The 13,833-nt window shown below is 45.6% G+C and overlaps 1 protein-coding gene across 2 annotated transcripts in view; it reads right to left on the bottom strand.

Annotated features, from left to right (window-relative positions):
- LOC148512026 (uncharacterized) overlaps positions 1-13,833 on the bottom strand; it is an 89,802-nt gene that overhangs the window by 20,604 nt on the left and 55,365 nt on the right. For both annotated transcript variants that reach the window (XM_088482357.1, XM_088482358.1), the window contains exon 3: positions 4,608-4,746. In XM_088482357.1, coding sequence (XP_088338483.1) covers positions 4,608-4,685 — 78 coding nt within the window. In that variant the 5' untranslated portion in view covers positions 4,686-4,746. The remainder of the gene's footprint in view (positions 1-4,607; positions 4,747-13,833) is intronic.

Raw genomic sequence — 13,833 nt, 5'->3', positions numbered from 1 at the left:
AAGTGATGTCACTGTGACACCCCCAGATCCCCTCACCTCCCCAGTCATGTCCCTGTATTATTACTATAGATATAAGTGATGTCACTGTGACACCCAGATCCCCTCACCTCCCCAGTCATGTCCCTGTATTATTACTATAGATATAAGCGATGTCACTGTGACACTCCCAGATCCCCTCACCTCCCCAGTCATGTCCCTGTATTATTACTGTAGATATAAGTGATGTCACTGTGACACTCCCAGATCCTCTCACCTCCCCAGTCATGTCCCTGTATTATTACTATAGATATAAGTGATGTCACTGTGACACCCCCAGATCCCCTCACCTCCCCAGTCATGTCCCTGTATTATTACTATAGATATAAGTGATGTCACTGTGACACCCCCAGATCCCCTCATCTCCCCAGTCATGTCCCTGTATTATTACTATAGATATAAGTGATGTCCCTGTCATGCTCCCAGATCCCCTCATCTCCCCAGTCATGTCCCTGTATTATTACTATAGATATAAGTGATGTCACTGTGACTCCTAGATCCTCTCACCTCCCCAGTCATGTCCCTGTATTATTAATATAGATATAAGTGATGTCACTGTGACACTCCCAGATCCCCTCACCTCCCCAGTCATGTCCCTGTATTATTACTATAGATATAAATGATGTCACTGTGACACTCCCAGATCCCCTCACCTCCCCAGTCATGTCCCTGTATTATTACTATAGATATAAGTGAAGTCACTGTGACACCCCCAGATCCCCTCACCTCCCCAGTCATGTCCCTGTGTTATTACTATAGATATAAGTGAAGTCACTGTGACACCCCCAGATCCCCTCACCTCCCCAGTCATGTCCCTGTATTATTACTATAGATATAAGTGATGTCACTGTGACACCCCCAGATCCCCTCATCTCCCCAGTCATGTCCCTGTATTATTACTATAGATATAAGTGATGTCACTGTGACATTCCCAGATCCTCTCACCTCCCCAGTCATGTCCCTGTATTATTACTATAGATATAAGTGATGTCACTGTGACACTCCCAGATCCCCTCCCCTCCCCAGTCATGTCCCTGTATTATTACTATAGATATAAGTGATGTCACTGTGACACTTCCAGATCCTCTCACCTCCCCAGTCATGTCCCTGTATTATTACTATAGATATAAGTGATGTCACTGTGACACTCCCAGATCCCCTCCCCTCCCCAGTCATGTCCCTGTATTATTACTATAGATATAAGTGATGTCACTGTGACACCCCCAGATCCCCTCACCTCCCCGGTCATGTCCCTGTATTATTACTATAGATATAAGTGATGTCACTGTGACACTCCCAGATCCTCCTCACCTCCCTTCATGTCCCTGTATTATTACTATAGATATAAGTGATGTCACTGTGACACCCCCAGATCCCCTCACCTCCCCAGTCATGTCCCTGTATTATTACTATAGATATAAGTAATGTCACTGTGACACCCCCAGATCCCCTCACCTCCCCAGTCATGTCCCTGTATTATTACTATAGATATAAGTGATGTCACTGTGACACTCCCAGATCCCCTCACCTCCCCAGTCATGTCCCTGTATTATTACTATAGATATAAGTGATGTCACTGTGACACTCCCAGATCCCCTCACCTCCCCAGTCATGTCCCTGTATTATTACTATAGATATAAGTGATGTCACTGTGACACTCCCAGATCCCCTCCCCTCCCCAGTCATGTCCCTGTATTATTACTATAGATATAAGTGATGTCACTGTGACACTTCCAGATCCTCTCACCTCCCCAGTCATGTCCCTGTATTATTACTATAGATATAAGTGATCTCACTGTGACACTCCCAGATCCCCTCACCTCCCCAGTCATGTCCCTGTATTATTACTATAGGTATAAGTGATGTCACTGTGACGCTCCTAGATCCCCTCACCTCCCCAGTCATGTCCCTGTATTATTACTATAGATATAAGTGATGTCACTGTGACACCCCCAGATCCCCTCACCTCCCCAGTCATGTCCCTGTATTATTACTATAGATATAAGTGATGTCACTGTGACACTCCCAGATCCCCTCACCTCCCCAGTCATGTCCCTGTATTATTACTATAGATATAAGTGATGTCACTGTGACACTCCCAGATCCCCTCACCTCCCCAGTCATGTCCCTGTATCATTACTATAGATATAAGTGATGTCACTGTGACACTCCCAGATCCCCTCACCTCCCCAGTCATGTCCCTGTATTATTACTATAGATATAAGTGATGTCACTGTGACACTCCCAGATCCCCTCACCTCCCCAGTCATGTCCCTGTATCATTACTATAGATATAAGTGATGTCACTGTGACACTCCCAGATCCCCTCACCTCCCCAGTCATGTCCCTGTATTATTACTATAGATATAAGTGATGTCACTGTGACTCCCAGATCCCCTCATCTCCCCAGTCATGTCCCTGTATTATTACTATAGATATAAGTGATGTCACTGTGACACCCCCAGATCCCCTCACCTCCCCAGTCATGTCCCTGTATTATTACTATAGATATAAGTGATGTCACTGTGACTCCCAGATCCTCTCACCACCCCAGTCATGTTCCTGTATTATTACTATAGATATAAGTGATGTCACTGTGACACCCCCAGATCCCCTCATCTCCCCAGTCATGTCCCTGTATTATTACTATAGATATAAGTGATGTCACTGTGACTCCCAGATCCTCTCACCTCCCCAGTCATGTCCCTGTATTATTACTATAGATATAAGTGATGTCACTGTGACTCCCAGATCCTCTCACCTCCCCAGTCATGTCCCTGTATTATTACTATAGATATAAGTGATGTCACTGTGACACTCCCAGATCCCCTCACCTCCCCAGTCATGTCCCTGTATTATTACTATAGATATAAGTGATGTCACTGTGACACCCCCAGATCCCCTCACCTCCCCAGTCATGTCCCTGTATTATTACTATAGATATAAGTGATGTCACTGTGACACCCCCAGATCCCCTCATCTCCCCAGTCATGTCCCTGTATTATTACTATAGATATAAGTGATGTCACTGTGACACTCCCAGATCCACTCACCTCCCCAGTCATGTCCCTGTATTATTACTAGAGATATAAATGATGTCACTGTGACACTCCCAGATCCCCTCACCTCCCCAGTCATGTCCCTGTGTTATTACTATAGATATAAGTGATGTCACTGTGACACCCCCAGATCCCCTCACCTCCCCAGTCATGTCCCTGTATTATTACTATAGATATAAGTGATGTCACTGTGACACTCCCAGATCCCCTCACCTCCCCAGTCATGTCCCTGTATTATTACTATAGATATAAGTGATGTCACTGTGACACCCCCAGATCCCCTCACCTCCCCAGTCATGTCCCTGTATTATTACTATAGATATAAGTGATGTCACTGTGACACTCCCAGATCCCCTCCCCTCCCCAGTCATGTCCCTGTATTATTACTATAGATATAAGTGATGTCACTGTGACACTCCCAGATCCCCTCACCTCCCCAGTCATGTCCCTGTATTATTACTATAGATATAAGTGATGTCACTGTGACACTCCCAGATCCCCACACCTCCCCAGTCATGTCCCTGTATTATTACTATAGATATAAGTGATGTCACTGTGACACTCCCAGATCCCCTCACCTCCCCAGTCATGTCCCTGTATTATTACTATAGATATAAGTGATGTCACTGTGACACTCCCAGATCCCCTCACCTCCCCAGTCATGTCCCTGTATCATTACTATAGATATAAGTGATGTCACTGTGACACTCCCAGATCCCCTCACCTCCCCAGTCATGTCCCTGTATTATTACTATAGATATAAGTGATGTCACTGTGACACTCCCAGATCCCCTCACCTCCCCAGTCATGTCCCTGTATTATTACTAGAGATATAAGTGATGTCACTGTGACACTCCCAGATCCCCTCACCTCCCCAGTCATGTCCCTGTATTATTACATTGATATAAGTGATGTCACTGTGACACTCCCAGATCCCCTCACCTCCCCAGTCATGTCCCTGTGTTATTACTATAGATATAAGTGATGTCACTGTGACACCCCCAGATCCCCTCACCTCCCCAGTCATGTCCCTGTATTATTACTATAGATGTGATGTCACTGTGACTCCCAGATCCCCTCACCTCCCCAGTCATGTCCCTGTATTATTACTATAGATATAAGTGATGTCACTGTGACTCCCAGATCCCCTCACCTCCCCAGTCATGTCCCTGTATTATTACTATAGATATAAGTGATGTCACTGTGACACTCCCAGATCCTCTCACCTCCCCAGTCATGTCCCTGTATTATTACTATAGATATAAATGATGTCACTGTGACACTCCCAGATCCCCTCACCTCCCCAGTCATGTCCCTGTGTTATTACTATAGATATAAGTGATGTCACTGTGACACCCCCAGATCCCCTCACCTCCCCAGTCATGTCCCTGTATTATTACTATAGATGTGATGTCACTGTGACTCCCAGATCCCCTCACCTCCCCAGTCATGTCCCTGTATTATTACTATAGATATAAGTGATGTCACTGTGACTCCCCCAGACCATCTCACCTCCCCAGTCAGCACGTAGATGATCTCCAGGGTGAGATGTAAGATCCTCTTAGTCCTCTGACTCCCGTCCTTGTCCATCCTCAGCGACTCAGAAAGAAGACAGAATGTGTAATAAAGACTCTGGTTCCTCACAGCAGGACTGTATAGGAATAAATAGAAGAAATATAATACACACTACAGAGAACACATGTAACACAGTCAGACATGTAACACTGAGTGACCAGTAAGTCCCCCTTTTCCCCCCAGCCATAGAGCCCTGGTCAGTGTCTATAAGAGATTCCAGGGTCCCAGCTTCATAAAACTCCTCAGAGGCCGTCACACAACGCTGTACTGCATAAGGTTACACCAATGCTCCTCTCCTGGCCGGGGGTCTTATTCCTCCCAGACACATATCAATTGCACTTTGCACCACTGGAAAAAAGCTATATCGGTGTTAGGACAGTGTCCTTTATATTGTATCTGGCCTGTAGTACATCTGTGCCAACAGAGGTGCTGCTATAGTATTATGACATTGTCTCCTCACATGCAGGAGTTAATATCACTCCCCTGATTAACCACCTGCACCTGCCTCACAGACTATTTATTCCTGGCCCTCACCGTGCACCCTGCTGGTCATTGATTGTTTTCCCTGGATTGTATTCCACTGCCTGAACCCGATCTCTTGTCTACTGGACTTCTGCAAACTGCAGCTCTACTGCTGTCTGTGAGTCTGTCTCATCTACTCTGCAGCTTTTTGCCTTTGCTTGTATCCAGTCTGTATATCTCCAGCCCATAATATGTGCAGCTAAAGCCAGCTGGGCCTCTGCAAGCTGTCCCTCCTATTACTGCATGTGACTCTGACTCATCCACTCTGCAGCATACGGTTCCTGTTAGTATCCAGCTTTGCAGACCTTCAAGTTTCTCTTTACCACCAGTTCCAGTCCGGTTCATGTATCACTCCTGGATTCTCTGCACTATGGTTTTGTTTCAATAAACAATTTATATATCACTATGCTCCTGACTCCATAGCTGTCATTACAGGTATCCAGTTACATAACAATGGGACAGAAACGGGGACTTTACAGGTAATTTGGTTTCTGTTTTAATTTCACACTAGAAACGGACAATGTCAGCCCCCATAATTACAAAAAATATAATGACACTATTCACTCTATTTCCTAGAGACATACATATTACATACATACATAGAAATAACCACCATGTATAAATACATACATAATCACAATGGGGCATTGCAGCTGTGAGGAACACAGACGGGACCTATATCGCTGAGAGCAGCTGTGAGGAACACAGACGGTACCTGGAACGCTCAAAGCAGCTGTGAGGAACACAGACGGGACCTATATCGCTGAGAGCAGCTGTGAGGAACACAGACGGTACCTGGAACGCTCAAAGCAGCTGTGAGGAACACAGACGGGACCTATATCGCTGAGAGCAGCTGTGAGGAACACAGACGGTACCTGGATCGCTCAAAGCAGCTGTGAGGAACATAGACGGGACCTAGATCGCTCAGAGCCGCTGTGAGGAACACAGGGTCTCATTCAGAGCCGCTCGTAAGCGGTCGTTCGCTCGTTCTGAGCGATGCTCGCACATCTGCGCATGCGTACGGTTTGTAATACGCATGCGCGAACCAGTCAGTGCGGCCGAAAATCGTTTGTTCGCTAAATAGCGAATGCCTGCTATTTTGAGTGACAGGAGGAGGCGTTTGTGGGTGGTAACAGGGGAAGATGCTTGAAAACGGGGAGTGGAGATCAGAACGCAGGCGTGCTTAAAGGTCAAAACGGGCGTTTTAAGGGTGTGCATAATTAATACAGCAGCGTCATTGACCACGTCACTTGGTTATTTTATAGTCACAACTGCTCGCAAGATAGCGGTAGGAAAAACCAACCACAAGAATAGCGAGCAGTTCATACGCCGTCCGATGTACTCGATTAATCTAATAAATAGCGGACATGACGTATGGTGCGAGCGGCCAGGGGGCGTCTTTTTCAAAATTACGACCGCATGTTTTGTTCGCTCGTTCAGACATAGAGGCGTGAACAGACCGCAAAGAGCGAACGGTTCATTTGAATAGCCACCCCCCTTTTTCTGAACGAGCGAGCGCTAATAGCGTCCGGCTCTGAATCAGACCCACAGACGGGACCTGGATCGCTCAAAGCAGCTGAGAGGAATACAGACGGGACCTGGGTCACTCAGAGCAGCTGTGAGGAACACAGACGAGACCAATGGGAATATAAAGAAGAGAGAAGGAACCCCGAAAATAGAGAGAGATAAGATACTGGAGAAGATAAGTACTGGAAAGAACATCTGCCACCACCGAAAAGATGAACAGACAGAAATAATAAGCAATCTTTCTGATCAAGTCCTCAATAAGGCCCAAATTCATCCTTTGCTCTTTCATATACAATGGGACATAGCCAATGGGACGTAACCAATGGGACATAGCCAATGGGACGTATCCAATGGGGCATAGCCAATGGGACGTATCCAATGGGAAGGCCATTTACAGCTGTTTGCAAGAAAACCATGATTACACCAATTTTACTCTAATAGAGAACACAGCACAAATCTAAGAGCAAGGACCAGGCAGCTCCACCGGAGAATTAGTGCTGGAAACAGGGACCTAGTGTGGAAACCAATTTAAGCTACAGAGATAGAATAAAAAAATTGAAAAACAAAAAAATCCAAATTGTATCCAAATTTTACCATCTGTCCACAGGTTGCTGTTATCATGGATGTTATTTCCAAGGAACTGCACTCATTACAGCCACAACATGTAGGAGGAGCTGAACATCTAAGATCTAACAAAGGGAAGAAGCCTCAGCTGTGAGAGAAATAAGAGGATGGAGAAATATCATGAAGCCGTCCAGGAAGGCCTGGAAAGTGGTACTATGGCCAACAACAATGTGCAATACGGAAGCAGCGAGAGAGACCTCTATGTGTAAGCGGCTATGGGGAACCCTACCAATAACTATACATGGACACAAGGTGGCAGCAGAGGCCATCAGGGCAGGGACAATGAGTAATAGGGAAGCAGCGAGAGAGACCTCTATGTTGTAAGCGGCTATGGGGAACCCTACCAATAACTATACATGGACACAAGGTGGCAGCAGAGGTCATCAGAGCAGGGACAATGTATAATAGGGAAGCAGCGAGAGAGACCTCTATGATGTAAGCGGCTATGAGGAACCCTACCAATAACTATACATGGACACAAGGTGGCAGCAGAGGCCATCAGAGCAGGGACAATGTATAATAGGGAAGCAGCGAGAGAGACCTCTATGATGTAAGCAGCTATGGGGAACCCTACCAATAACTATACATGGACACAAGGTGGCAGCAGAGGCCATCAGAGCAGGGACAATGTATAATAGGGAAGCAGCGAGAGAAACCTCTATGTGTAAGCGGCTATGGGGAACCCTACCAATAACTATACACAGACACAAGGTGGCAGCAGAGGCCATCAGAGCAGGGACAATGTATAATAGGGAAGCAGTGAGAGAGACCTCTATGTGTAAGCGGCTATGGGGAACCCTACCAATAACTATACATGGACACAAGGTGGCAGCAGAGGCCATCAGGGCAGGGACAATGAGCAATAGGGAAGCAGCGAGAGAGACCTCTATGTTGTAAGCGGCTATGGGGAACCCTACCAATAACTATACATGGACACAAGGTGGCAGCAGAGGTCATCAGAGCAGGGACAATGTATAATAGGGAAGCAGCGAGAGAGACCTCTATGATGTAAGCGGCTATGAGGAACCCTACCAATAACTATACATGGACACAAGGTGGCAGCAGAGGCCATCAGAGCAGGAACAATGTATAATAGGGAAGCAGTGAGAGAGACCTCTATGTGTAAGCGGCTATGGGGAACCCTACCAATAACTATACATGGACACAAGGTGGCAGCAGAGGCCATCAGAGGAGGGACAATGTATAATAGGGAAGCAGCGAGAGAAACCTCTATGATGTAAGCAGCTATGAGGAACCCTACCAATAACTATACATGGACACAAGGTGGCAGCAGAGGCTATCAGAGGAGGGACAATGTATAATAGGGAAGCAGCGAGAGAGACCTCTATGATGTAAGCGGCTATGAGGAACCCTACCAATAACTATACACAGACACAAGGTGGCAGCAGAGGCCATCAGAGCAGGGACAATGTATAATAGGGAAGCAGTGAGAGAGACCTCTATGATGTAAGCGGCTATGAGGAACTCTACCAATAACTATACACGGACACAAGGTGGCAGCAGAGGCCATCAGAGCAGGAACAATGTATAATAGGGAAGCAGTGAGAGAGACCTCTATGATGTAAGCGGCTATGAGGAAACCTACCAATAACTATACATGGACACAAGGTGGCAGCAGAGGCCATCAGAGCAGGGACAATGTATAATAGGGAAGCAGTGAGAGAGACCTCTATGATGTAAGCGGCTATGAGGAACCCTACCAATAACTATACACGGACACAAGGTGGCAGCAGAGGCCATCAGAGCAGGGACAATGTATAATAGGGAAGCAGTGAGAGAGACCTCTATGATGTAAGCGGCTATGGGGAACCCTACCAATAACTATACATGGACACAAGGTGGCAGCAGAGACCATCAGAGCAGGGACAATGTATAATAGGGAAGCAGTGAGAGAGACCTCTATGATGTAAGCGGCTATGGGGAACCCTACCAATAACTATACATGGACACAAGGTGGCAGCAGAGGCCATCAGGGCAGGGACAATGTATAATAGGGAAGCAGCGAGAGAGACCTCTATGTGTAAGCGGCTATGAGGAACCCTACCAATAACTATACACGGACACAAGGTGGCAGCAGAGACCATCAGAGCAGGGACAATGAGCAATAGGGAAGCAGTGAGAGAGACCTCTATGATGTAAGCGGCTATGGGGAACCCTACCAATAACTATACACGGACACAAGGTGGCAGCAGAGGTCATCAGAGCAGGGACAATGTATAATAGGGAAGCAGCGAGAGAGACCTCTATGATGTAAGCGAATATGGGGAACCCTACCAATAACTATACATGGACACAAGGTGGCAGCAGAGGCCATCAGAGCAGGGACAATGTATAATAGGGAAGCAGCAAGAGAGACCTCTATGTGTAAGCGGCTATGAGGAACCCTACCAATAACTATACACAGACACAAGGTGGCAGCAGAGGCCATCAGAGCAGGGACAATGTATAATAGGGAAGCAGCGAGAGAGACCTCTATGATGTAAGTGGCTATGGGGAACCCTACCAATAACTATACATGGACACAAGGTGGCAGCAGAGGCCATCAGAGCAGGGACAATGTATAATAGGGAAGCAGCGAGAGAGACCTCTATGATGTAAGCGAATATGGGGAACCCTACCAATAACTATACATGGACACAAGGTGGCAGCAGAGACCATCAGAGCAGGGACAATGTATAATAGGGAAGCAGCGAGAGAGACCTCTATGATGTAAGCGGTTATGGGGAACCCTACCAATAACTATACATGGACACAAGGTGGCAGCAGAGGCCATCAGAGGAGGGACAATGTATAATAGGGAAGCAGCGAAAGAAACCTCTATGTGTAAGTGGCTATGAGGAACCCCTACCAATAACTATACACGGACACAAGGTGGCAGCAGAGGCCATCAGAGCAGGGACAATGTATAATAGGGAAGCAGCGAGAGAGACCTCTATGATGTAAGTGGCTATGAGGAACCCTACCAATAACTATACACAGACACAAGGTGGCAGCAGAGGCCATCAGAGCAGGGACAATGTATAACAGGGAAGCAGCGAGAGAGACCTCTATGATGTAAGCGAATATGGGGAACCCTACCAATAACTATACACGGACACAAGGTGGCAGCAGAGACCATCAGAGCAGGGACAATGTATAACAGGGAAGCAGCGAGAGAGACCTCTATGATGTAAGCGGCTCTGAGGAACCCCTACCAATAACTATACACGGACACAAGGTGGCAGCAGAGACCATCAGAGCAGGGACAATGTATAATAGGGAAGCAGCGAGAGAGACCTCTATGATGTAAGCGGCTCTGAGGAACCCCTACCAATAACTATACACGGACACAAGGTGGCAGCAGAGACCATCAGAGCAGGGACAATGTATAATAGGGAAGCAGTGAGAGAGACCTCTATGATGTAAGCGGTTATGGGGAACCCTACCAATAACTATACACGGACACAAGGTGGCAGCAGAGGCCATCAGAGGAGGGACAATGTATAATAGGGAAGCAGCGAGAGAAACCTCTATGATGTAAGCGGCTATGAGGAACCCTACCAATAACTATACACGGACACAAGGTGGCAGCAGAGGCCATCAGAGCAGGGACAATGTATAATAGGGAAGCAGCGAGAGAGACCTCTATGATGTAAGCGGTTATGGGGAACCCTACCAATAACTATACATGGACACAAGGTGGCAGCAGAGGCCATCAGAGCAGGGATAATGTATAATAGGGAAGCAGCGAGAGAGACCTCTATGATGTAATCGAATATGGGGAACCCTACCAATAACTATACATGGACACAAGGTGGCAGCAGAGACCATCAGAGGAGGGACAATGTATAATAGGGAAGCAGCGAGAGAGACCTCTATGATGTAAGCGGCTCTGAGGAACCCCTACCAATAACTATACACGGACACAAGGTGGCAGCAGAGGCCATCAGAGCAGGGACAATGTATAACAGGGAAGCAGCGAGAGAGACCTCTATGATGTAAGCGAAAATGAGGAACCCTACCAATAACTATACACAGACACAAGGTGGCAGCAGAGGCCATCAGAGCAGGGACAATGTATAATAGGGAAGCAGCGAGAGAGACCTCTATGATGTAAGCGTCTATGAGGAACCCTACCAATAACTATACATGGACACAAGGTGGCAGCAGAGGCCATCAGAGCAGGGACAATGTATAACAGGGAAGCAGCGAGAGAGACCTCTATGATGTAAGCGAAAATGAGGAACCCTACCAATAACTATACACAGACACAAGGTGGCAGCAGAGGCCATCAGAGCAGGGACAATGTATAATAGGGAAGCAGCGAGAGAGACCTCTATGATGTAAGCGTCTATGAGGAACCCTACCAATAACTATACATGGACACAAGGTGGCAGCAGAGGCCATCAGAGCAGGGACAATGTATAATAGGGAAGCAGCGAGAGAGACCTCTATGATGTAAGCGTCTATGAGGAACCCTACCAATAACTATACATGGACACAAGGTGGCAGCAGAGGCCATCAGAGCAGGGACAATGTATAACAGGGAAGCAGCGAGAGAGACCTCTATGATGTAAGCGAATATGGGGAACCCTACCAATAACTATACATGGACACAAGGTGGCAGCAGAGACCATCAGAGCAGGGACAATGTATAATAGGGAAGCAGCGAGAGAAACCTCTATGATGTAAGCGGCTATGAGGAACCCTACCAATAACTATACATGGACACAAGGTGGCAGCAGAGGCCATCAGAGCAGGGACAATGTATAATAAAGAAGCCGCAAGAGAGACCATCCAGTAGATACATAAACACACAGCATGTGCCCACCATCCAGCCCACATCCCATCAGGGACAGGCAATCTCGCACTCACGGATCAAGATTCTTGTAAATGAAAATCGTATCTAAACTGACATAGGGATGAAAATTATAAGAATAAAGTGACACGTGAATAGTTATTGAAATAAAATAACTTTTATTGGTAATTATTAAAATACTGCGAAATATGATACATTTAATAAATAAAATTGTGTGACCACTGTAAATGTTGTTTGATGGAAAAGTCTTATAGACTCCACGTCATATGGCTATGTAGCTCGTCGTAAATTCCGACTAATAGGGTGTCTGTATACTAGGGGACATACTGCCCTTGTTTCTGACAAATAATCAAGATATATCTTATTAGTGAGATACCAGATTCCAAGTAAAAAGCAGCTTGGATCCCTCTATAATAAACGTTCTAATTCTTTGTGAATCAAAGACTACAATGGAATATAATTATCTCCCATTTTTCATGTCAAGAATAAACATTATATATTATAGGCTCCCCTAACAATATGTTTATTCAATGGGACTGGTCAATCGTAAGACACCTGTCTAAGATTCCGGGAGGTATCTCACTTAATACTGTGTGTTCAAAACAATATAGTATAACACAGTTGTAATATAGTCAGTGTCTGGAGAGTAAAGATACTATCTGCCCAAATATAACCACGTGTGGGTCATATGTACAAAGATCCCCCTGTTGTGCTCCTGATAAGAGCGTATTATTATAGATGTTCTTTTGGGGTCACATTGGTCAGAAGAGGTATCTCAAGAAAGACCTCTTAGATATTTATACCAATGCGCTGTTCCCCCTCATCATCAGCATGAAGCAGATCACAGACGTCTGCTAGTATATGCTTGTTGTATAAAAGGAGATACTATTAATATACATGCAAGTTGATACCCCCGTGGTTATAATATGGGAGGCTTAAGTATAATATATATCCCCTCTTGGAAGTGTGAGCAGATTTACGTAGGTAGTGAATTCATAAGTAACACTGTATCATTGTCATTGACACGTTCCTACTTGTTACAATGTATCTCCTATACTCCTGACTAAGGCAGGTCACATACGCCTGCTGGCAAGTCCCTATGTATAACAGACACCATGCATATGTATCATAAATATAAACATTGTGGTTTCAACACATTTTATATATATATATATATATATATATATAAAAAATGTAATGTAAAATGTAATGCACGCTGGCACAGGAATGCCGCGTGTCTCCTCCTGACGCGCGTTTCGCATCTAGTGCTTATTCATAGGATCAACCTGCCTCCTGGGTTGACTGATCTAATAAAGCGCTCGCTGGCCAATCAGGGCGCTCTTATTTAACTGAAAGATGCAAAGGCCAATCCCTATCCACCTCTTAGATTGATTCATAATGAAGCCAATCCGAGCAGCCTGTCAGCAATCCAATTGGTCCACAACTTTGTTGTGGATATAGTACACGATATAGTACACGTAGGTGTTTCAAAAAGCGATCCTCTGAGCAAGGGTTATATCTATATAGTAAGTTAATATATGAAACCTGGTAAGTATGTACAGTATATACTAAACAGGATAAATACCTTATATATTCTTCCATATATTATCTCAAATAATGAAGCCTATTATAATGGTCACAAATCTGCGTGTCGTGTCACAGTTGGACCAA

This window comes from Taudactylus pleione, unplaced genomic scaffold (genome assembly GCF_031769625.1).
Source record: "Taudactylus pleione unplaced genomic scaffold, aTauple2 ptg000285l, whole genome shotgun sequence".
Lineage (NCBI taxonomy): Eukaryota > Metazoa > Chordata > Amphibia > Anura > Myobatrachidae > Taudactylus > Taudactylus pleione.
This window is presented reverse-complemented; position numbering and strand designations above follow the sequence as displayed.